The sequence below is a fragment of the Mytilus edulis genome, chromosome 14 (genome assembly GCF_963676685.1).
Source record: "Mytilus edulis chromosome 14, xbMytEdul2.2, whole genome shotgun sequence".
NCBI lineage: Eukaryota > Metazoa > Mollusca > Bivalvia > Mytilida > Mytilidae > Mytilus > Mytilus edulis.
In genome coordinates, this window is record NC_092357.1 from 28,461,148 (window position 1) to 28,486,943 (window position 25,796).

General features: G+C 33.5%; 1 protein-coding gene across 1 annotated transcript in view; it reads right to left on the reverse strand.

Annotated features, from left to right (window-relative positions):
* Nucleotides 1-3,776: 3,776 nt before the first annotated feature.
* LOC139503248 (ankyrin repeat domain-containing protein 6-like) overlaps nt 3,777-25,796 on the reverse strand; it is a 47,136-nt gene continuing 25,116 nt past the window's right edge. Inside the window, exons 7-9 of the mRNA XM_071293008.1 lie at nt 17,617-17,715; nt 4,582-4,680; nt 3,777-3,869 (exon numbers count right to left, since the gene is read on the reverse strand). Coding sequence (XP_071149109.1) covers nt 3,777-3,869; nt 4,582-4,680; nt 17,617-17,715 — 291 coding nt within the window. The remainder of the gene's footprint in view (nt 3,870-4,581; nt 4,681-17,616; nt 17,716-25,796) is intronic.

Consider the following 25,796-nt stretch of genomic DNA (forward strand, 5'->3'; position numbering starts at 1 on the left):
GGTTTGTTTACAATTGTAATTTATTTGTCATTTAAATGTTCATTACGTAGAACCAATTTCTGACAACTTTTCTCGCATTTAGGGAACGACCTTCTGATTTTAAAAAGAAGGAGGGGGATTTCCTTTATAAAAAAACCCATATTCATTACATTCTGGCCATAAAGATGATGAAAGAAAATATTCTGAATCCAAAGTTTCCCCATACATTATAGGTCCTTAATCGGGACTCCGGGATCGGATGTTTTTAAGCTTGGGATTTCGGGATTGGTCCTTTCGGGATCCGGGAATTATTTTTTTTGAATTGCGGGATGTAGGGATTTAAATTTCTTGAAGTTCGGGATTTCATGTTTTATGCCCGGATTTTGGGATTACGACCCCTCATTATGATTTTATATCTTTAAAAAAATAATTTGATTGATTATATCGAAAAAAATCTGACTTAGAAAAAAACACATACTCCTCCCCCTCTCTTTAAGTTGAAGTTAAGACGGTCCTTGCTGAAAGCCATGTTGATGGTTTGCAGTAGTTTAAAGATACTGAAGATGTCTCGATTACGTATTAGAAAACGTAGGTTGCAGCAGATCGCTTACAGACGAAAAAAAGGATTGAGATGTTAAGGATCTCTATTTTTCTTTCTTATCTGTTTATTTCAAATGGTATTTGCAAAAAGGAGGGGATAATGATTTTGTCTAATTTCTAAGTGTATTTTAACGGATCTGATATACAGACAAACAGTACAATTTACCCCACACTTTTTTTTAGTAATGCATACATGAGTGAATCGTTTGAGAAACGAAAGACCAGTGGCAAATATGTTTGTGTACGTCCAGTCGATTCGGGAAGACCTTTTTTAAATTAATTATGTGTTCTGCAATGATGATGCTTTGAGTCTTGATAAGTAGTTAATAAAGCTACGTAAAGTTTGTTTTATAACAAATAAATATATCAAGTTTAGACAAATATTTCTGTAAAGAACTTTATTAATAATTGTTATAGATATAAATTTTATTTAAAAATCGTTTCTTGCTTAAGAGGCCATGCCAATACGCATAGATGATAGAGCTTCATACTGTACAAACATGGAATGTGCAAAAATTTAGATTTAGTTTAAAGTGCTCGTAATTGATTTGTTATACCATACACAACATGTTAGAGACCGAAGAATGTTTTTCGATCACATCTCGTATCTTAGGAAAATGTTTGTTTAGTCACGAGTCCAAATAATGTACCAAACTTAGAAAACAATCAACTCATTTGTAGGCTACCTAGAGCAAAAGTGTAACTAGGAGTGTTTTTGTTGTTACAAGTACAAAGTAGGGTTACCACTGCAAATCATATTAAACATTTTTATCAGTGATGATGTTTTTGTAATACGTTGCTCTAACAACGGGAAAATGCAAAGGAATTTAAATTAGAAATATCAAAGAATACGACCCTATTTGTATCATAACAATACAAAAATCCGGAATAACAGTGATATGATGTATTATGTAAATCCCAATATTAAATATTTATACTGTTAATCAAAAAAATAAAATTGTGTAGACTCTTAAGAGAGTTACTTTGCTGACGGTTTAAAAAATGCCTTTTTCCAATTTATTCTAAGTTTTTCTGAAGTGAGCCAGATAACATTAATGTTCTAATGCCTAGTTTTGTGTACACTTAACCTACACAAGGCCTACATTGTATATCGACTGCATGTAGACAAAACATGATTTAAACTACATGTAAACATTGACTTTTATCAATAGAAACTTAATTGTGTATAGTTTGCGTGTGAGTTACATAAACACAACACCGAGTTTATATTTCACTATGAAGTTCTGTTCATGACAATATTTGACTATGCAATTCTGTTCATGACAATACATCACTATAAAATACTGGTTTTGAAAATATTAAATATTTTTTAATCATTTTATTACACAATTTGAAATAATAAACAAGCATGCAGCATGTACATTTTTAGATTTATAACTGAGAATAACAATCATGTGTATAGTAAGGAATTTATATCATTACAAATAGCGGGTTCAAATTTGCATAAATTCTTTACAAACGGTTAAATATATAGTGAGAATTGTCTAGCATCTGTTTTATTATATTACATTATACTGTACAAATATAAGTCAAGCACTTATTTTGTAAATCTATATTAAAAAACTGAACAAATAGAATTTATAAATATAAATACTAAATTGACAAAATATATTTTTCAATATAGTTTAAGAGGTGCATGAGTACAGAATAACTGTAATATCAATTTGTATTCATTTTTTGTTATAAGTCAAACAACATCATGAATATATCAATATCTAACATGAATATGTTATAGTAATGTGTTAAATTTTGATAACCTCTCCTTCATGAGAGACAAAATCCATGATAATCTGTTTATGAAATGTTTTCTCAATACTCGCAAAATATAACCAAAAGACATATCCTCCCTTTAATAGGACAACATTTCATAGTATTCATCTGTGGAATATTGTCTTAGGGGACAACCATTTGATATTCTGGGGGGGGGGGTGGGGGGGGGGGGGGGGTGGGTGGAGGACTGCTTTTGATCGGTTATTTATTTTTGTAAACTGAGAGGACAGATGATTCATTTTCTGCCCTATTAAAGCATTTTTTTTCATTTGCATTAAGGCAAGGGACTGATTATTCATTTTTACAACTATACTTATGATATTCGAAAACATACAATTTTTAAAATATTTGTTAATTATGAATAATACATGAATAGTCAAGTTATTATGTACAATTTAATCAAAATCAATCATAATCCCATGCAGAAATTTCAAGATTCAAGTTTTTATTCATAACCTCAGACACATACTTGTGTACTATAGGACAATATATACAAACATTTAAAGAGAATACATAGCAAGACATGAAAAACTAAACACAAATACATAGTATATTATAAAAGACATCTATTGGTATAATAAGATTAAGTATTTTATACTTTTCTTCACGAAATGAATCATTTATATTCTCAACCAATATACTTGTATTGCATACATACATAGTATTGAAGTATGGTTTTACCTAGCCTCTTTTAAAAGTATAAGTTGTCAAATTTTTGAACCACTGAAGGCCCAAGAAGCTGTAGACCTGCTGAGTTATTCATTTTCAATACATTGCAAGTCAGGTAATTTATTTTCAAACTACCAAAGAACAAACCATTTATTTTGGTGATTATCAAGGCTGAGTTATTTATTTTCAAAACCCTCCTGCCCCCCCCCCCCCCCCCACAAGAATATCAAATGGTCGTCCCCTTAAATCACACAAAATATAACCTCCCTTTGTCAAGACAAAATGCCATAGTATTCATCTGTGAAATATTGTTTATATTTCATAGGACAATATTTTACTTTACATGTTTGGTTTCTCAATTTCATAGTTTTAATGCTTTTTCAAACTTATGTTCCCAAATTTAGTTTTGTACATTCTGCTTTATTTGTACCGAAATTCATGCCGAACACTTTAACGGGTTTATCTTTGAACTATATATCATCTTCTTACATATTTTTTTAGTTTTCCTATCCAAATGCCTTCCGTTTAGTTTTTATTTAATTAAAGACCAGAAAATGTGCAAAATATTTCAACAACGTTTAATGCTACTATAATTTCATTTTTTTATTTTAGAAATAAAGCGGTGTCATCTGCTAACTAAAACAAATTATAATGATGTTAAAAATGGTCATTTTTTAATTCAAAACTTTCAATGTTTTTATGGATCCTTAATTTACATATTATGATGTCAACAGCGATCATATAGATCTTTGGAGAACAGGTGCATCCTTGAAGTACTCTCCTTTTAGACTAATATCGGTGCTAAGATCCATCCATTGTTGAACACCCAGCTATGCATATCGAAATATTACGCCTTTATACAATTTATAGATGAATTATGGAAGCGAAAATGATCGAGACTTTGGTACATAAAGGATCATTTTAAAGTATCAAATGCTAGTTAGGTTAAACTATGGAATATATTTTTCAATCGACGAACATGCTCCAATTGCCTTAGCCACAATCCCTTCTTCAAATGTGATCTTTAGAATAAGTTACCGGATATGAACTTGCAGGAATAAAACAACGAGTGTCAAACCAGAAGCATAGTATAATCAAACTTCCGAGGGCACCAGTGATTACTTCAAGGTTACTGTTCACCTTTCTTTTTTGTGTTTCGAGTACTGTTTGTCTTTTCCTGACACGGCATTTTCAGTTTGTTTTTGACTTATAAGCTTGAATATCTTTACGTGTCTTTTTAAATATCAATCGGGGATTTTTTTTTTAAAGAACAATAATAAGGTCTCAAATAATACATAAAAATACCACATTGCCTTAGTCAAAACTAATAATTATCATGTTGTTTCATTTGATACAATTTGTTCCATCCAGTGCAACATCGTATCAAAAGCATGGATTTTTTTCGTTATTTTCTTCATATTTTGCTATTACTATATTCATTTTTTGTTGTTGAAAATCCGTAAAAATTGAGCAGTAACATAATAAAGTTTCTTATACGACTTATGCATATGATTTTGTAAAGGCGATTCGCCATATGTTTACCTTGTCCTGATCATTGAGATAACATCCACGTTGAATAAGCATACGGACCATTTGTGTGTGCTCACTTCTTGTAGCAGTATGCAGTGCTGTCAAGTCATTCTAAAATGAGACACACTTTGTATTTAAAAGTATTACAATTTTTTCTATTGTCCAATCAAAGAAACAAGAGTAACATGCATATGGTACTCATTTTGAGCTCGTCATCATGTTCTTTGAATGTAAAACACCATTTTTATTAAAGAAATTTTTTTTTGGACTATAAAGTCATTTCTTATTGACAACTTTATGTCGAGTTCTATATACAGGTGTAATGAACTAAATCATAGTGCATCCGGTCGCGTTCGAAAAATCACGTATATTGAATTGAAGTATAGTGTTTTGTTTGTATTATGAGATTCAAGATTTTGGATTAAAATCAATAGACCAAAACATACCTGTACTTCTAATCTATTTGTACACCAATATCAGTATTGTTACAACCTTTAACACAGAAGAAGGCTATTTGTCAACACGATTTAATAACAACATTTTTGTATAATAACATCGTATATCAGTACCGTTGTGCAAATGTTTAGACTGATATATTTTTTTCCTTATCTGCATAGCATCGTCTTTTCTAGACGGTCCTTTGCATAGTGTTTTAGCTCGTTGGTCCTTTTTTTAGACGTATATATATATATATATATATATATATATATATATATATATATATATATATATATATAAACGAGTCTAAATTGAAAACTACGTTCAAACCTATGACTGCGTTGGATAAAAACCGCAGTTTTTATACGTGTGCATGTCAAACAAAATTCGTTGTAGAAGGGTCTAAAAACAGCACAAACAACATTTTCCAAAAGACCAAAAGAGTGAAAAAGTATATATATATATATATATATATAACTCATCTAAACATCAAGCCAAACATTTTACATCATTCTGTAAATTTGCTTTTGCAAATTTCTTGTTCTTACCTCGCCTGGATTCGAACCCATGCTACTGACATATCGTGACCCCAAATCTCCTGAACTGTAGTCGTACCGCTAGACCACATGACCACCTGCGCTTCATAAAAATGAAGCTCTCGGAGGCCGGGTGTTACCTTTGTACGTCATTTTTAATCTAGCGTCAAACTACAGTACATGATATATAAGGCATAGAGAGGTTTTTTTTAAAGATAAGCTTAATTATCTAGTGTAAAGGATCCTACAAATTAATGTAAAATACAGTCACAGAAAAAAATTACATTTATAAGTACGTCTGCGTTATCTGCGTCAGTGATAACTCTACAACAGATTTATCAATCGGATCACCAGCAGTGATGGTGATACAATGCTGTGTACATTATGTATATACAACTCGTTTAAACATCACTCCAACTATGTTAGATCTGTAAATTTGCTTTTGGAATTGTTTTGTTTTTCCCTCGCCTGGATCCGAACCCATGCTACTGAGATATCTTGACACCAAATCGCCTGCACTGTAGCCGTTCCTCTAGACCACCCGACCTCCTAGGCTTCATCAAAATGAAGCTTTCGATGGCCGGGTGTTTCATTGTACGTCATTTACAGATCTAACATTGTTGGGTTGATGTTTAGACGAGTTGCATATATATATTATATAGATATATTATTTTAGCGTTTCTATAGACTATTTTGCAAATTTGAGGTTACATGCATATGGTTACTGAAGATTATACACAGTAAAATAATAGGTGAATTTTTGAATGAATTGACGTATATTACACTTGAAAGGATAAGGCCGTGTTCACATTGACCTAAATTCGGTGTTGTGTTAGTGTAACTCACACGTAAACTAAACACAATTGCGTTCCCATTGATAGAACTCAATGTTTACATGTAGTTTAAATCATGTTTTACCTACACACAGTCGATAGTCAATGTAGGCCTTGTGTAGGTTAAGTGTACACAAAACTAGGCATTTAGTTTTATCGTGTATATATTTAAGGAGAAAACTATTTTTGAGTAAAATTGATATTTTTGATAATTATTAGTTGTCTAAATTTTACAGATTTTTTTTTGGTAAAAAAAATTAACGTACTTTATTAACCCTAATCAAGACTCAAAGCAGCATCATTGCCGAACCCATAACGCAGCAACCAATTGATTTTCGGGGGGGGGGGGGTATTATAGTGGAGTACAAAACATAAAGGCAAGGGGGTGGGGGTGGTGAGCTATGGATTTTGTTTTGGAAACAAAACAAGTTTCCAGTTTTTGGCCCTGACAAAATTTTTGTTTGTTTCACCCTCAGCTGCCGCTATATATAATGCTAAAATTAATTTCGACTTGTCACCAAAATTTGTCCTGAAAAAAATCAATAGCTCACGCCCCCTCCCCCTCCACAAAAAACGAAGTAAATAGTTGCTGCCTAATTCATTTGAAAAGGTCTTCCCGAATCGACTTGACGTACACAGAAATATTCGCCACTGGTCTTTACTCAAAAAACGATTCACGCATAAATGCATGACTAAAAAAAGTGTGAGGTAAATGATATGCTTGTCTAGTATCTCAGATCCGTTAAATAACTCGTAAAAAAAATTGGAGAAGAAATACCATTTGAAACGAACAGAAGATAAAAATGTAGTGATCCCTAATATTTCAATCCTTTTTTTTCGGCTGTAAGCACGCTGTTGTAGCTAACATTTCCTAATGCGTTATCGAGACTTCTCTAGTATATTCAAACTACTGCAAATTATAAAAATGGCTTTCATAAAGTAGCAACCACTTAACTTAAAAAAAGGGGGGGGTTATTTTTTTTATCTGAGTTAGATTTTTTTCGCGCGTACGTTTTTATTCCTTTTTCTTCGATGCTGGTGATCAAATACTTTTTTTTCAAAATTTAACACCTTAATGTATGGGGAAACTCTTGATTCAGAATATTTTTTTTTATCATCTGTATGACCATTTTTTTTGGATCAAATTGGCCAGGGGATCGGAATATTTCCATTCCCATCCCCCACCCCCTTTTGAAGTCAAATGGTTGTTCCCTTACCGCTAGAAAAATTTTCCAAAAATTTTGAATTCAGTTCTACGTAATAAACTTTTTAATGACATATAGTTTACAAGTGGAAACAAACCTTATGTACAGGTAGCTAAACAAGGTGTATAAATGTGAACAAATGTAATGTGAAACCAGTGTACACTACACTAAACTAATTATAAACATGTTTACTCTACACGGCGTTTGGTGTGAACACAGCCTAAGACATTACTCACGCATAGTATGTCTTTGTTTTAAACTAGGATAAATTCTACACAATGTTTTGAAAGTGCAAAAAAAATAAAACAATAACATGTTACAGTTACGTAGTAATCGTCAAGCCCCAGTCGCATTAGACCACGATCGCACTACGCTCACCACGATCAAAAATAAAATCAGATTGTGGTAAGGTCGCGGTATAAGCGGCATGAAAACGTACATTTCCGTTGCTTTCACGTCCTCATTACGCTTCTTCAACGATCCCGCTACGATTATGCCACGTTCTCACCACGCTCATTCTGCAACCTCATTACACTCATTCAATACCTTTCTACGCTCTTCACGTTCTTACTACGACCATACCACGATTTATGCGATTGCAACACGATCTTACCACGTTTCTACTCCGATTATAGCACGCTCGTCCCACGACCTTATTACGACCATACCACGCTCACACCGCGATCTTACTACGCTCTTAAGAAGTTCAACGAACATCACTAGAGGCATTCTTGAAAAATTGAAGAAGGAAGGTTCATCCTCAATTCATAACTCGGTCATCAACTGATCATAATGACAAAACAAGAGTCTCCTTTCCGCTGCTAACCACGGAAGAATTCAAAAGGACCTATGCCGTCTAAATGTTCTTCGAATCCTTCTTCTTTCCTCCTTCAATAACAACAGTATGGCTTGGTTGTTAAGATTTTGTATCTGAGTTATTGATTGAAGAAGCATTACTACATGTCCATGGTCTTGTGTTTCCATGGTTCAATTGAAATTGATGCTTTAAACAAAAACTGGAGAGCTTTTATACATTTATGTGACAATGAGCCTCAGTATGACAAGAACTCGAAATAGTCGTAGTACGAACGTAAACAGGTCGTAGGAAGAGCGTGATGAGGACGGCATGAGCGTGCTAGAATCGTTCTGTGGTCTTGAACAGCGTGGTGTAAACGTGGTATTGTCGTAGTGGGAGCGTAGTTGGGTCGCGGTGAGAACGTGATAATCGTACAGAGGTGATGATAATGTCCCTGTGAGATCATAGCGTAGTATCCCTGAATAGAATCACGCTCTCTCTACGCTCTCGCTACGATGGTACAGCGACCTTTGCGATCGTACCACGATCTTACTACGCGCTCACTGCGTTTCTTCTACGATCAGATTTCGCCACGACCGCAAAACGCTTGTTTTGAACATGTTCAAAATTGACCACGCTCATTACGATATACAAGACCTTACCACGACCGTATTACGACCTCACTGTGATCTACACGATCTCACTACGCTTGTCAAATTTTCTTTTTATTCACAGATCGTAGTGCGATTGTGGCCTAGTGGGACTGGGGTATTAAACAATGTTTCCTCACTATATTTGGTATTTAAATGACCTAGCGGACACACACTGGCATATATAGTTGGGTACAAACCAAGCATTACATGTAGACGGGCCGAAAACTAGACGGCGTCGTTAAATTGCATGGAATTCATGTTAGCGCCGCATTCACTGTGCGTTAACTTTTCAGTGGATATTAAAAGTAAACGGGCGTTTACTTTCGCGTTCAACTCCGCGTTAACGCAAAAGTTCCGTCTTCTAATTTTTTAAAGACTGAACGGGCATTTTAATTTTTTTTAACCTGTTAGTTCCACGTCAACGTGAAAAAATACGAGTCTTCTTTTTCCATCAAAAGTAAATGCATGTTTATTGTTTGTAGTAAACATAGCGTTTTCTAAGATTGTCATTGTATCCTAGATATACAGACCTAAAATATCAAATGATAAAGTCCATCACAATTTATTGACTAATTACTAGTCATTTTCGATTGAAATATTGATGATTACAGTATATTAAAAATGTTATCAGAAGGAAGTTGAGTAGAACCGTTATCGTTCAGAATGCATCGACAGCCATTACCAAACAAGACACAACAAGCTGTTCATCTAGCTAATTTGTTAGACGCCAGTCTGAATATCACCATGCACAGCTCGTTCCACCGTTGGACGACCATGACGAGTGCTGGTATTTACCATTGTTCGGTGTTTATCAATCTAAGAAACCCGATCAGATTAGGGGTGTGTTTGATGTAACGGTCCATACTTGATTAACGATCTCTCTGGAGTACTGCTGCCTTTCTGAAAAACAATGTTCGCAGTATGTGCTTGCGTTCAATACATGTTTCACTGCTCTGTAGAAAGAAAATATCATCAAAATTAACTGAGATTTTTATAGCATGAACATAACGACCTACAAGAACACTGTGTTGAATATAGCATGAGAGTTAATGTTTTTGAAAAGTCTGTCATCTGGCGTAACTATGCTTTGACCCAGAAAAAGGTCCAGACATCATAACATCAGATACTGATATGTCGACGACGGTTTTTTAAGTCATGTCCTACAAAAGAGGAAGCTGTTAATTTTATGAAGTTCACCTCTAATTGTGCGGAAGTCATATCAGCGTTTGATGACAATGGTTTTGCTACGATTCTGAAAATAGAAGACCGGACAATTGTTTAACGTAAAACACGTCGTAGATAAACCTACTTAAAACAATTGTGCAATTGTATTCAAATGCTTAGTGACAAGAGCTTATCACATTGAACTTATCGAGGAAATAAGTTCTTCAGACTTAGAAAACGCCGTCAGAAGATTCGCCGATTTAAGAGGCCATTTTATGATTTTCCAATCTAACCGTGGAACGCACTTTATTGGTGCAATCGACGATTTAAAGATTGGATCAATCAACGTTGAAGATACAGCCTTAAATTCTACTACAACTTGGACTTTGAATCTGCTGCACTTGACCCACATGGATGAAGCCTAGGAGAGAATGTTTGGTATCACTGGGAGAATTCTTGATTTTATGCTTCTTTATGCACCCGAAAAAAAAGCCTAACTCTTGACGAACTCACCACCGTTCTGACAGAATTTGTGAACTTAAGTGAACTCCTGTATTAACAGATCCAGAAAATCCGTTAATATCAACTCCGGCTATTTTATGGACACAAAAAAACCGACTGCATTTTTACTTCAGGTCATCTCGAAGAACTCGACCAACGATAAATAGAGGTTGCCGAATGGAGACGAGTACAGTGTTTTCTAGTCCCGTTGAAGGAAAGAGTACCTGCCGTTTTTGCAACAACGACGAAAATTGACCGAAGATCGCCATGATCCCATCGAAGGAGACGTAATTCTTTTAAAGGACAAACAGATTTACCATACACAATGCCTGTTGGTATTATAGTGAAGTCATATAAAAGTTACGACGGACATATCCGAAAAGCAGAAGTGCTAGAAATCGTTTATGAAAAAGCTTCAACCTATAGTTGACGTGATTAATACACACTCTGTATTGACTCTTTTATCCCTTCTGGTTGAATAACAATCTCACAATCTTCCCACACAAATTTTCATTTTTATAAATTGTCGAGATTGCGAATCATTCACATAGTTTTACTAGCTGAGTAAGGCTTAGCATACTGATACTCTTAATTGAAGTGAAAAAATTGTGTAGTCATTCTGTTCCTGAATTGCTGTCATTTATATAAAACAGTTCACCCTGACATAAAAAAATCATTTACTGTGCAGCTTTATAAACTTGCATGGTAAAGTGCAAATATGGTATATTTTTGTTGATGTGGACAAACATGGTCAGGTAAGGTTTATGCATCAAATACGTATGTTCTACGAGTCAGTCTGAGGTATCAAAACTACTGAAATGTGTCTACAAATCAATATGTTACATAAAAGAAGGACATGCTGGTACTCCATATTTATCAAGATATTTTTGTAGTCATTTTGTTTCAATATTGCTGTTCTTTGTAATATCCATCCCTCTTGACATCCACAAAATAACAACGATTTACTATGCGGCAATAAAGAGTAACATAATAAAGACCAAATGTGGTCAGGTTTAGTTGGTGCGGTTATATAATTCTGTTATTCGAGGTATATAAACTACTTAAACTTGTTTATGATATAATATTTCGAATAAAAAGAGGACACGCGGGAAATTTTTAGTAGTCATTGTAATCCAATATTGCTGTCATCTATATTATAATATTTGTCCTTGCATAAAAAAAATAATGCTTTAGTATGCGGCTATATAGATTAACATAATCAAGAGCAAATATGGTCAGGTTTGGTTAAAGCGAACGAATAATTTTGGTTTACCTGTCAGTGTGATGAATAAAAACTACAGATTTGATATGTGACTATAAGACTTACAAAAAAAAAGTGCAAATATGGTCTGTTCTGTTTGATGCAGATACATAATTTTGTTAAAGAAGTCAGTCTAGCGTATGAAAACTAATGAAATTGTTAAAGATTAAAAATTTTGAATAAAAAGAGGTCCTGTCCTGTAGGCACTCTAAAAAGATGCAAGCACAATTTTGTAATTATTTTGTACCAATATTGCTGTCATTTGTATAATAAAATATATATAGACATTAAAAAAAGCAGTTATATAGATTTACATGATAAAGTGCAAATACGGTCAGTTTTGGTTAATGCTGTTAAATAATTTTGATTTACGAGTTATCCTTAGTCAGCCAGTTGGATTTTGGTGTAGATTAATTGATTTATATTAAATATGAACGTGACTCTGATTAAGCTTCAATTAACTGAAGAGGTGTAATAACATTATTAATTAACTGTTATTATCAATATGTCCATCGAAAATGACCAGTTGGTCATTTTATTTTGATGAACCTTATTATTTGATATTTAAGGTCAGTCTATCCAGGATAAGATGAAAAGCTTTGTTAATACTCGTTCACTACACACATAGAAACAAACGATTACTACCAAGCATAGAAAAAATGTCTACTACAAACATATCATGTGCCTTTATCACGTTCACTCGGAAATACACGTGCAAGTAACAGCCCGTTTACTCTAAACAAAATTAGAAGACGCGCCGTTTTTTGTATTTACGTGGAAGTTAACGCAAAGGAAACATTTACTTTTTCTGTATACTGAAATTTCGGAGGAAACGCACAGGTAGCGCGGTGTTTACATGAAGTGCAGGCGGATGAAAGCCGCGTTCACTTGTTTCCGCCCGTCTACATGTAATGCTTGGTCTGCACAGAAATAATTATATTTATGATTGACAACTCTACAACCGATTTATCCATATTTGGCTGGTGGTTGGTAACTTAACTTTCAGACCTACAGTAGTTAAAAATGAAATAAATGTATCAAGTTAACTACTTTTCAAATGAGTCACAACAAAAGTGTAGGGGTGTTCGCATAATATATTTATTTAATTAAAAGTACAATTGACGACAAACTTTTTTGATTGGTCTTAAAAATGCATCTCTTACAAAAACTTTCTTTTTGTGTGTTTTATCTTGCATAATAATTCTTTACTCTCTGAAAGTTTTTAGTGTGCCCTTTCACGAAACATGAAATAAGACTTTTAAAAATATTTTTCAACTTTCGAAAATCCCGGACAACCAATTATACAAATAATGCTAAAACACTTGAAGATACATATAAAAATTAAAAATGCATACGATGATCGTCATGGTAATATGTGGATAAATTTATCAGTTTTTCGAGAGCTAAACTGAGAGCGCATCATCATTATAATGACTTCCAATTTGACGATTATAAATATGAGGTGGCGTAATGGGGAAACAATTTTGACGAAGTAAAATCCATACTGTAAAATGACACAAAAGATATCGATACCAATGCATATAAAGAAGCGGTCAAATTCAGTTTGGGTGAATACCAAACCACTAAACGGACAAGTAGTGAATGAAATTAGTCATTAGTCCGGCTGCTACAAGCATATTTCAGATGAAATATGCACATCCTGCTACAAGCATGAAATTTAGCATATACCTTTCTCAACTATTACTCTTTTATTTCAGATAGGGAGGCATTTGAAAAAACATGTCTCACTTCCGGTAAAATTCAAGATGGCGGACATCATACTTGAATCAGCCTAATATCGAAGGCTAGTATGTGAAAAGGTGTTATTATCATACTACTAGCATACTATTTGGTACAAACGTTTGTTATGTACTACTTTTGGATATATTATATAGATTAGATGTCTTCAAAAACATTTTTTCCGGTAAAATCCAACATGGCGGACATTGTACTAAAATAAGCTTATTTTTCAGGTGGGTAATTGAAATGTTTTTAACGTATTGCTACTATCATAACATAGTGCAGGAACCTTTCTTTGGTGCTTCTGATGGATACAATGTATAAGATTTTAGTCTTCAAAACCCTTACTTCCGGTTTTATCTAAAATGGTGAACATAGAAATATTAATTTATTATTCAAATATTCAATGGTCATTACACTTTTGGATTTAAGTTATCCCCAAAACCACTAATTCTATCATGGTGTAAATGTTTAAATGTTGACATATCCGGTAAAAATATGGCGTAAATTTCAAATAGGAGTTCTCAATCCATTTCTTCGATGTAAAGTTTTGGATAGATTGATTTAAACAAAATAAAATCACCATAGTACTGAAACATTTTCGAAATTGCTACTATTTGGCCAGGGATACATGTTTATTAACAGTAACCACCACATGCACACAAGGCAATGCACGGAAGACCCGATTTTTCACTTTAACAATGACCGCGGCATTCTTTCTTACATCCACAATTTACAAGCCTCTGACAAAATAAAGTGGCCACGGAAAGAGTTTTTTTTAAAAGGGATCATCTTTGTCCCTTCGCCGTATCCATTACCGCCTGGACTGGGTAGCATAAGAGCCAATCCAAAGCTCCTGCAATAGTATATTACACGTTTTACTTTGCTTGAAAAGACTATAGACCAAGTTGAGGGAATAGCCTCGATTATAATTAAAGTCATCTATAACGACTGTTCGAATCATTACTCGTTTAAGTTCGTGTGTCACTGCACCAGACACCTGCACTATGATTCTAGAATATATCTCTTAATGTGAACATGCTACTACACTTGAAACACATCACTTGGTGGATAAGATAGAATATCCTGAGCATTTGTTGCTACAACTACCATGCTCATCAAAGACTTCATCAATTGTTGATACAGTTTCGAGGTATTTTATTGAGGTAAGGTCAAACTACCAAATTAGTATACTCGTTAGGAAACAAATTGAAACTGTAACAACAGTGGATGTTGTCTCGGGTGCGAACATCGACAATACTGGTAGTTTGAAAGCTGCTACAAGATGCAAGAGCTACATTTGGGAAAAGGGAATCCACAAACATATCCAGAATGAAAAAAATCCTCGAAATTGGCAAAATTTTCTGAAAGATGACGACAATAATAAAGAACTTTCAAGTTTTCATTCACAGCAGCTTGCTCAATACAATTTTGAGGATGCAGTTAAACACAGACTCAACTGAGTCATGACTCGAACAGTTGATACTGATGTCGTTGATGTTTCGCTTTTCCGTGACATACAGACAGACAAACTTTGGTTTGCATTTGGAATTGGAAAAAACTTTAGATATTTATCTATCCATGACCTTTCAAATTCATTAGGCATTAAGAGATAACACGTTTGCTGGAAAATGAATTGTGTTGGTGACATTAATGGCGTTTGAAGATGTGATTTATGCATTTAGAATGATTATTGATTAGCCAACATCACCAGATATGGATTTGATAATGTCAATAAAATCGATACGTGGCTTTGTTGTAAGATCGAAAAAAAACACTTATCAGATGGGATTAACAAAGCAAGAAAACATGTGTTTTTGGAAGAGGAAAGACTTATTGAGGCTATTCCCACGATTAGGTCTAGTCTTTTTTAGCATGTAAGGCGCACACTATACAATGGCGGGTGTGAATGAGTAACAAGCTTGGAATTAGTTCCTATGCTAACAATTCCTTCAAACGTGTATGAATGGCAAAGGAACAAATGTGAGTTATCTTCATCTTATCAGGAGCATTATCATTGTACATTATGGATGTGAGAAACAATACCATAGTCTTTGTAAATGTGGAAAATCAGCACACTTATTGTTATCCATGCCTTTACCGATTTTAATATGGTTCTCTGTTTGCTTTAAAGGAAAAAAAGACATTGCTGGTATTGGAAGATGTGACTTTAACATAAAGAATGATGATTGATCAGCCTAAATCACCGGGGTTTTACTGTAAGATCGCACATACTTAACAGATGGGTATAACATGGTTAACAAAGCAAGAAAATAACTATTTGCACAAAAGGAAAGACTTTTTGAGGCTATTTCTTCAACTTTGTTAATGTTTTAAAGTATGTAAATCATGCAATATACTAAGGCAGGTGTTTAGGGAGACGAGCTTGGGATTGGTTCGTATGCTATCTAGTCCAAGCGCAAATGAATGGCGAAGGGACAAAGAGGCTCCCTTTAACAAAAACTCTTTTTGAGGTCTCATCTTTTCATCAGAAGCTTGTATATTGAGTATGTAAGAAATGATGCCGCTGTTGTTGTTAATGTGGAAAATCGTGTCTCCCGTGCACTGCGATTTTGCATTTGGTGGTGACCGTTATTTTTGGCCGAACATTTATGTAATTTTAAAAAGGATTTTATTTTGTTTTCATCAATCTAACCAACACTCTACATCGAAGATATAGACTGAGGACTCATTTTTGGAATATTAGATTTTTTTTTACCGGAAATGTCAACTTTGTATTTAAACATGTACAGCAGAACAAAATTTGTGGTTTTTAGAAGTTGAGCGAACAGAAAAAAAACCCCAACAGTTTCTTTACATTTAGAAAAAAGGTTGAATATAACAATAATAAATAGATAATTCTATGTCCGCAATTTTGAATATTACCGGAAGTAAGGATTTTAAACATATGTATTGTATCAATGTGAGAAACACCACAATAACGTTCCTGCACAATGTAATGATAGTAGCAATTTAAAAAAAAACACATTTATTACCCTCCCTAAAATTTAAGCTTATTTTAATACAGTGTCCGCCATGTTGGATATTACAGAATGTAGGGTTAATAAAGACATTTTCTCTATTTAATTTATCAAAAGTAGTACAAAACAAATGTTTGTACCAAATAATATGATAGTACCATGATAATAACGCCTTTCTACACACTAGCCTTCGATATTGGGCTGAATGTATGATGTCTGACATTTTAGATTTTACCGGAAGTAAAACATTTTTTCGAATGCATTCCTATCTGAAATAAAAATGTAATAGTTGAGAAAGGTCTATGCAAAATTTCCTGCTTGTAACAGGATGTGCACAATTTTTAAAAAACCGTAGAACTTTATTAGAAGTCTATCTAAATGACAAAGAAAAGCCGAAGAGCAATATAAAATAGTTTTTCATTTGAACTTCTAGGATATAATTTTCAAAGATAACTATTGTTTAATTATAATTTGAACTGTAGAATATGAAGAGGGGATTTATATTGGTAATTAGATATAGGAAGATGTGGTGTGAGTGCCAATGAGACAACTCTCCATCCAAATAACAATTTAGAAATTAAAGCATTATAGGTTAAAGTACGGCCTTCAACACGGAGCCTTGGCTCACACCGAACAACAAGCTATAAAGGGCCCCAAAATTACTAGTGTAAAACCATTCAAACGGGAAATCCAACGGTCTAATCTATATAAACAAAACGAGAAACGAGAAACACGTATATATTACATAAACAAACGACAACTACTGTACATCAGATTCCTGACGTATTTGTTCTATATTTACAGAAGTGCAACATGACGAGACATTCATTTCAAAATTCACAGTTTATGCAGTTTATCTGAATTAATCATATTAATCATGAAATGTCAGAGATTAATATATGATTACACATTCTTTACTGTGAATTATCATTCACTTACCCTATCTTTAATGTTGAGTTTTATTCCACCCACAATTAGCAAATTGGCGAATTCTGTAAGTTTTTTAAATGCAGCTTGGTGAAGTGCAGTACTACCATTCTGCAAAGATAAAACATAAAAAAGTTAACATAGTATTTAGGAATAATAGAAATGCGAAAGATAACGTAAATCACTCTGATGCATCGAAAACTAACGGAGAGTTGTCTCATTGAAAATCTTACCAAATCTTCTGATTTCTATTGTTAGTGACACGGCAATAAAACTAGAGACTCTTAAGAGCCTGTGTCGCTCACCTTGGTCTATGTGCATATTTATTGGTAACGGTAATGTTATTACTACCACTGGGTTGATGCCTCTACTGGTAGACTGTTTGTTCCCGATGGTATCACCAGCGCAGTAGCCAGTACTTCAGTACTGGCATGGAAATACCATTTTTTTGTATTTATTAAAATAAGCTGTTACAAAATGTTAGAAATTATTATAAATAAAGGAATATATATCCCTCATTCAAAGCTTTGATTCCTTTCACGGATTTGGCTATACTTTTTTGACCTTATGGATTATAGCTCTTCATCTTTCATATAAGCTTTGGATTTCTTATATTTTGGCCACGAGCATCACCAAAGAGACATGTACAAAATGTTTTGTCGAAATTGCCATCTGGTGAAGTAAAATTGGTAACGTTAATGTTATTAAACAAATGGCACAGATGGATTCATGTCAAAATTGAGTTTTGGTGATAGTGATGAGTGTTTGTAGATATAACATTTTTTCTGAGCACTCTTGCTGTGAACAATATATATATCTACAATGCAATTTGCCCAGTAGTCAGAGAGAAAAACATGTTGTAAAAATTTACCAAAATTTACATTTATGAAAATTGTTAAAATTGGCTATCAAGGACAATAACTCCTTAAGGGGTCAATTGACCATTTTGCTCATCTTGACTTATTTGTAGATCTCAATTTGCTGAACATTATTGCTGCTTTAAGTTTATCTCTATCAATAATATTCAAAATAATAACAAACTAGAGGCTCTAAAGAGCCTGTGTCGCTCACCTTGGTATATGTGAATTAAACAAAGGAAGCAGACAGTTCATGACAAAATGGTGTTTAGGTGCTTGTGATGTGTTTGTACATCTTACTTTACTGAACATTCTTGCTGCTTACAATTATCTCTATCTATAATGTACTTGTCCGTATAGTTTCATTGGAAAATGTTAGTAAAAATTTACAAATTTTATGAAAATTGTTAAAAATTGATTATAAAGGACAATAACTTCTTAGGGGGTCAATTGAACATTTTGGTCATTTTGATTTATTTTTGAGTCTTAAATTGCTGTACATTATTGCTGTTTACAGTTTATCTCTATCTATAATAATATTCAAGATAATAACCCAAAACAGCAAAATTTCAAATTTAGGGGCAGCAACCCAACAATGGGTTGTCTGATTCATCTGAAAATTTCAGGGCAGATAGATTTTCACCTGATAAACAATTATACCCCATGTCAGATTTGCTCTAAATGCTTTGGTTTTTGAGTTATAAGCCAAAAACTGCATTTTACCCCTTTGTTCTATTTTTAGCCATGGCGGCCATCTTGGATGGTTCGCCGGGTCAAAAAACACAAACTTTAAACTAGATACATCAATGATGATTGTGGCCAAGTTTGGATTAATTTGGCCCGGTAGTTTCAGAGGAGAAGATTTTTGTAAAAGTTAACGCCGGACGACGGACGACGACGGACGACACCGGACGACGGACGCCAAGTGATGAGAAAAGCTCACTTGGCCCTTCGGGCCCGGTGAGCTAAAAACGGTTAAATTTCATTAAAATTACCTATTCAGGAGCAGTAACCCAACAACCGGTTGTCCTATTCATCTGAAAATTTCAGGGCAGATAGATCTTTACTTGATAAACAATATTACCTCATTCAGAGTTTTAAGCCAAAATCTTTATTTTACCCCTATGTTCAATTTTAGCCATTGCGACCATCTTGGTTGGCTGGTTGGGACATCGGATACATTTTTGAACTAGATACATCAATGATGGTTGTGGCCAAGTTTGGTTAAATTTGGCTCAGCCAGTAGATACAGAGGAGGAGATTTTTGTAAAAGTTAACAGACGACGACGGACGACGGACGACAAGTAATGAGAACAGCTCATTTAGCCCTTTGGGCCAGGTGAGCTTAAAAGCAAATGACAACGAAGAAAGAAACGGGGAACTAAACACAAAATTAAACGATGACTATAGTATGAGCATCACGATTTGCGTAACGTTGCACGATGTAGTCTCGACATTTCAGAAGGAATATAATTTTCAGAGGAATATGAAAAAATGACACTAGGGATAGTCTTAACAAATCAAATGTTGATTAAACTAACAATGTGTGTAAACGTTAAAATAATGAAAAGTAATCCGTGCTTAAAAGAGATATGAAGATTTATTCATCCAAGAAAAGTCATCTATAATACTAAAATTGCGAGATCCAATTTGTCAGCCGTCATCGCGTAAAAACGATGAATCAAAGAATTCAACTTTATATATAAATAATATAGTACTATGCTGTTGATTTAAATTACACCACTCCAGGCCCTTTTGTTTTCCACGTACAGGCGCACCCCCTAAACGGTGTATTTAGAATTTTGCTGTTTACTGTTGAGTAAAAAATACTTCATTCCCGACCCTTTTGTTTTTCAAATTATTCATATTACCAATAATTAATAGGTTCCAGGTCGACGGGTTCAAACAGAGAGATTTTGAAAGCAGAGAAAACTACTGTGCATCTTATAATCGGCATGACTCTATCAGATGACAATACCAATACTAAAATAAGGCATACGCATAGTTATATATACTTTAATTCAGTCCCGGACCCGCGATATCACGAGTATGTTCTAGTATTGTATATATTCTACGGGCGACCTTTACATCGGCCGTAACCGAGAGCTGAAATCATTCATTTGTAAAGGTTGCATTTTTGTAAATATTGACAATTCAATTTCCCATTGAAACTCCTTTTACGGCTAAAACTGTACCACTTTTATTATGAAAATTCATATGCACCATAATTTTTTTCAAAGGTCAAAATATAGGGTTATGCGGCATATTTTCAACGTTTATATACCCTGAACTTCTCAGAGTGTAAACTTACACTAATTTTCTTAACTACCCCTCCCTCGAATGTAAGGTTACCACATATGTTAATGTAAACAATATGTTATGTTTATTTACTGGTAACATTCCTAAGTTCGGTCTCTGCGATATGGAACACAAAGAGCATAACTGGGAACTAGTATGTCAACACAATTTATTTTCTATGAATATTCAATTTCTCCCCAAAAGAGGCGTGTTTTGAGAAACAGCTGTATTTACAAAGTGCAACATATAGCACCTATACATCGTTCGTCAAAAATTGATTGAAATGAGTGATAGAACATCATACTTCGTGATTAATTACTGTTCAAAATGGATAAAACGAGAAACAGCAGTCAACATAAGATCAGTTTCTTTTTTTTGATTCGGTTGATATACGAATTCAAAATTCTAAACAACAAAAGAACTTGCTTTGATTCTATAAATAAATGCCCTTAAATGATTGCTAGAAAAAAAAAGTTCGATATTGAGAATTCGTATATGGTCAAGTTATCAGAATTCCCACAGGAACAAACGGTGCACCGCTTATTGTAGGAATAGAACCACTGATTCAGGCCCGGTCAAAAAGAACATAAAAGAAAGTTGTGCATTTTTGCCTTGAATTTTAATGTTTGCATTATCTACCACTGAAACCAATGAAACTTGTATATTATGACTAGTTTATAGTATAAGTATTGATTGTGATCAAATTATTTAATGAGTGTACTTGTTTTATTGGGTTTGTTAGTGAATTATTTTTGGTATTTACTTATATAGAAATTTCAAAATGTCACTAGAGGTGCATTTAATAACCATTTTAACAAGTTGTCTAGCTTGGAGATATATGAATTGTTAATCTATGTTTAAACATAAAAATGTGCTCTTAACCAAATCACGCCCCTTTATCATTATGTAGAAAAAAGGGGATCAAAATTATCAATCATATTTATGTTTGGACCACTGCATTTATATTCAAGAAAGAATCTCTGATAAAGATAAGACATATAGGTAAGAACACTGTTATTTGAGTAGATATTAACAAATTAGAACTGGTAAGCATTGAAAAAAAATGTCATATCTGTCACTATAAGTATCCTAATGACGTTTTCTTTGTTTAATGCATATGTTACTACCTGTCCAATTTGAGCTTGAATTGAGTGATATAGTGTTTTGAAAAAAGCTTTATGTGTTTTTATATGCTAGAAATAGACCATAGGAGGAAATTAAGACAAGCAGAGGTCATTATTACAAGTTTGGTGATGCTATAGGTACAAAACCACTCACTTAGGCCCGGTCGGAAAGAACATACAAGAAAGAAGAACATAGTTTAAACAAAATAGTTCATATGCATAGCTGTATGCAATTAAGGTATGTTGATATTTTCAGCACAAGTCAGGATAAGGTACAGTTTCAACATGAAATAATTGCCACCTTATTTGAACTTAAGACAAATTAGCCATTAATGCTTGAAATTGCAGAATTTAACATAAAAAGCAATGGGGCTTTGAATTAGTGGTTTTATTCCTGTAGACCAGTTTATGTTTTGTTAAATAAGTTCCAATTTATGACTAAAATCAGTAAAGACCATTTTTTAGGATATTTAGATGAAAAATTGGCTCTCTATAATTACGACTTCAAAATATACACTAAAAAATTATTCTTCCAGACTATCTTTAGATAAAGCCACTGCCCTTTACTATAGTTGTCTATTTATATGTTTTTTATTATGATACTAAACTTCTAACGGGAATTTTTATGCTTGATTTTCATTTGAAGAACACATGACCATCATCCTTTTAACTGAAATCTGGAGATGGCATGAAAAGGAATGTTATTTCCTTCTAGTACAGTAAAACCTGTATAAACCGGGCGGAAACGGGACTATGAAAAAGGACAGGTTCGGACAACGAGTCTGTTTAATCAGGTTTGTTTAAACAGGTTTCCGTTTTTGACTGGAAGTAAATGACTTGTGACGTCCAATAAAATGCATGTAAAGGTTTTGTCAGATTGTAAATCACAAACAATGTATAGACTGATAAATCAAAATACAAAACGCAAATACGTATGATCGTTGTGTTGAATCCTCGTATTAATTGGCCTTAAAGATTTTGGAAACTTTTTGTGCTGATAAGAATTGTACAAAAATAATAGTTTGACCTTGTTTTTGCATATCCTCGTATGTCAAATAGACCTTGGTAGCATCAGTCTCCGACTCGTAAATTTCACTTTCACTTTTTTAACATTTGCATCATAATTCACGCGTTGTTCGGATTGTAACACGAAAGTTTCGTTTTACTTCCATAATCGTTAATTTCCAACGTTGGAATGGTCAATATGAACAAAAGAAAACCACAAAAATACTTTGCCATGTGATTATGGACTTTCCGATTATAGAGTTCTGACAGTATGTTTTTGTTTTTGCGTGTTTCTATATGTTCACTATAATATATATTTCATTACACAATACCACGCTAATACGGGAAATTTACAAACCGTTATGAGAAATGATTGGCATTTCATTCAAGACAACCCCCAGTTCACAAATCTCTTTGATAAAAAAAAACTTACAATAGCATTCAAAAGAAACAGGAACTAGGGTATATCGTTAAAGACACTTGAAAAAAATCATAGTCACCAAATAGAAATTAATTAGACAGTTACACGACAACTACAGGAAGGTGCGCTGACAATGAAAAATGCATATCGCCTCCGGGTGCGGGAATTTCTCGCTACATCGAAGACCTGTTGGTGACCTTCTGCTGTTTTGTTTTTTTCTTTAGTTGGGTTGTTGTCTCTTTGACACATTCCTTATTTCCATTCTCAATTTTATATTGAAACGTATCTAAAACTTAATCTAATAACTCAAACCAGTGACCCAAATAAAATGTACAAAATAATAAACATTAAGAGAATAAAGATAAAAAAAATTGGACGACCTCTAAAGAGAGTGACCTGGAATATAACTCTGAAAGAATTCAAAAAAATGTACACGTAGCACGTAACCAATGAGAAGTGGGATATGTGATCCACGGATGAATATTTGATCAATATACCTATAATCTATGCATATATCTTAGTAATATATTGATCTTACTGAATTCGAGGTCATTATGTAGTTTGGTGTATTGCTGTCAAAATTTAGAAATATAATTATCTAGGTCAAAAAAGCTAAAATTTGCAGTTCAGACTTTATTCAAATAGCACACTTTAATTCTTATTATTACTTTTTTCAAATCAACTTGGATTTACATTTATCTATGCAGCTATCTTTGCAATATATTGATTTTACTGAATCCAAGGTCTGTATGTAGTTTGGTGTATTTCTGTCAAATTTAAGAATTTAATCAATCTAGGTGAAAAAAGGTAAAATATGCTGTTCGTGCTATATTCAGATAGTACACTTTAATTCCTTTTAAAACTTTTCAACTCAACTCGGATTTTTATCTATTTACTTATCTCAGTAATAAAATGATCTTCTTGAATCATAGGTCATTTTGTAGTTTGGTTTATTGCTGTCAAATTTGAAAATAAAATTATAATTAATCACGGTTAAAAAAGGCAGGATCTTGCAATTTTGCACAAAATTCATAAAGTACATTTTAATATTTTAATAACTATTTTAAATTTACTTGTTTCTTCATCAAAGTATACATCTATCTTTAAGTTATTAATATATTGATCTTACTCAATCCCAGGTCATTATCTAGTTTGTTATTGCGGGAAAATGTGAGAAAAGAATAATTTAGGTAAAAAAAAGCTAATATTTGCAGTTTGGACTGTAAAAAGATAGTACACTTTAATTTTTTTTATATATTTTTCGAATCAACTTGAATTTTCATCAAAGTATGCAGCTATCTAAGTTGTATGTTGATCTTACTGAATCCTAGATTGTTATGAAGTTTGTTGTATTGCTGTCAAATTTAAGAATTAAATAAATCTAGGTAGCTGACTAGATATATAAAAATTCAAGTTGATTTGAAAAGAGCCCGAACAGCAAATTCTAGTTTTTTTGACCGAGATTGATTTAATTCTTGAATTTGACAGTACTACACCAAACTACAAAATGACCTACGATTCTGTAAGATCAATGTATTACTAAGATAGCTGTATGGTTTTTTTGAAAATTCAAGTTGATTTGAAAAATGTGTAAACATAATTTAATTTAGTGAGGCGGACTGATTTACACCAGTCAAGATTTAATTTGAAGGTCGAGACTTGTCGCGTCTGGTTAAGACTGAGTCGAGACTGGTCGAGACAGGTCAAGACTGGTCGAGCATTGCTCGAGACCATTTCAGACTAAATCAACATCATAAAGTACTGACTCAGACTTAAGTAAAGTCGAGATCTAGTCGAGAAAGATTAAGTACAGTTTAGTACTGTCAAGACGTAGTCGAGACAAGTCATGTAAAATGTGTGCTCGACTTTAGGGTCGAGCACAAAAACTGGTCTTTTCAGACTCTGAGTAGTTTGTAGTGTTCGTGTGTCTGACCTAAGATTTGTTTTTCCATCACATGTTTATACAAACAATTTATAAATTTCACATGGGCAATGTTCGCCTACAGGGTAAAAAAACCAAAAGTATGTAAGGCCACAACAATTTGATTCCTTCCGCCCGTAACTATTTTTTTCAAAACAGATTTTATTTTTTATTTTTTATATTCTCGCTTCCCGCATCCAGAAATGTTATCATGTCCATTTCCCGTACCGTTATTTTTGTAAATATTATAAAAAGATATCAACATTTGTTTTTAAAACCACAGTCTAACCTGTATATTACGATTTTCAACATAAAAGCACCCTTCCACACTGTGTGAATATCTCTGAGAATATTTGTTTCGACATGAAACCTATTTATTAAAAGTGGGAGTGCTCCGATATAAATTTAGAACAGCGGAAATACCTGTTAAGAACAAAAATGTGGTTTCTTTTCCCCTTACTTATATTCCATATCACAAAATGTTCGTTGTTAGAATAAAATACAAAGAACTTCTGAAGGATTTGCCTTCAACTGCAATTATATTGTATGCTGGCGAAACAAAACTA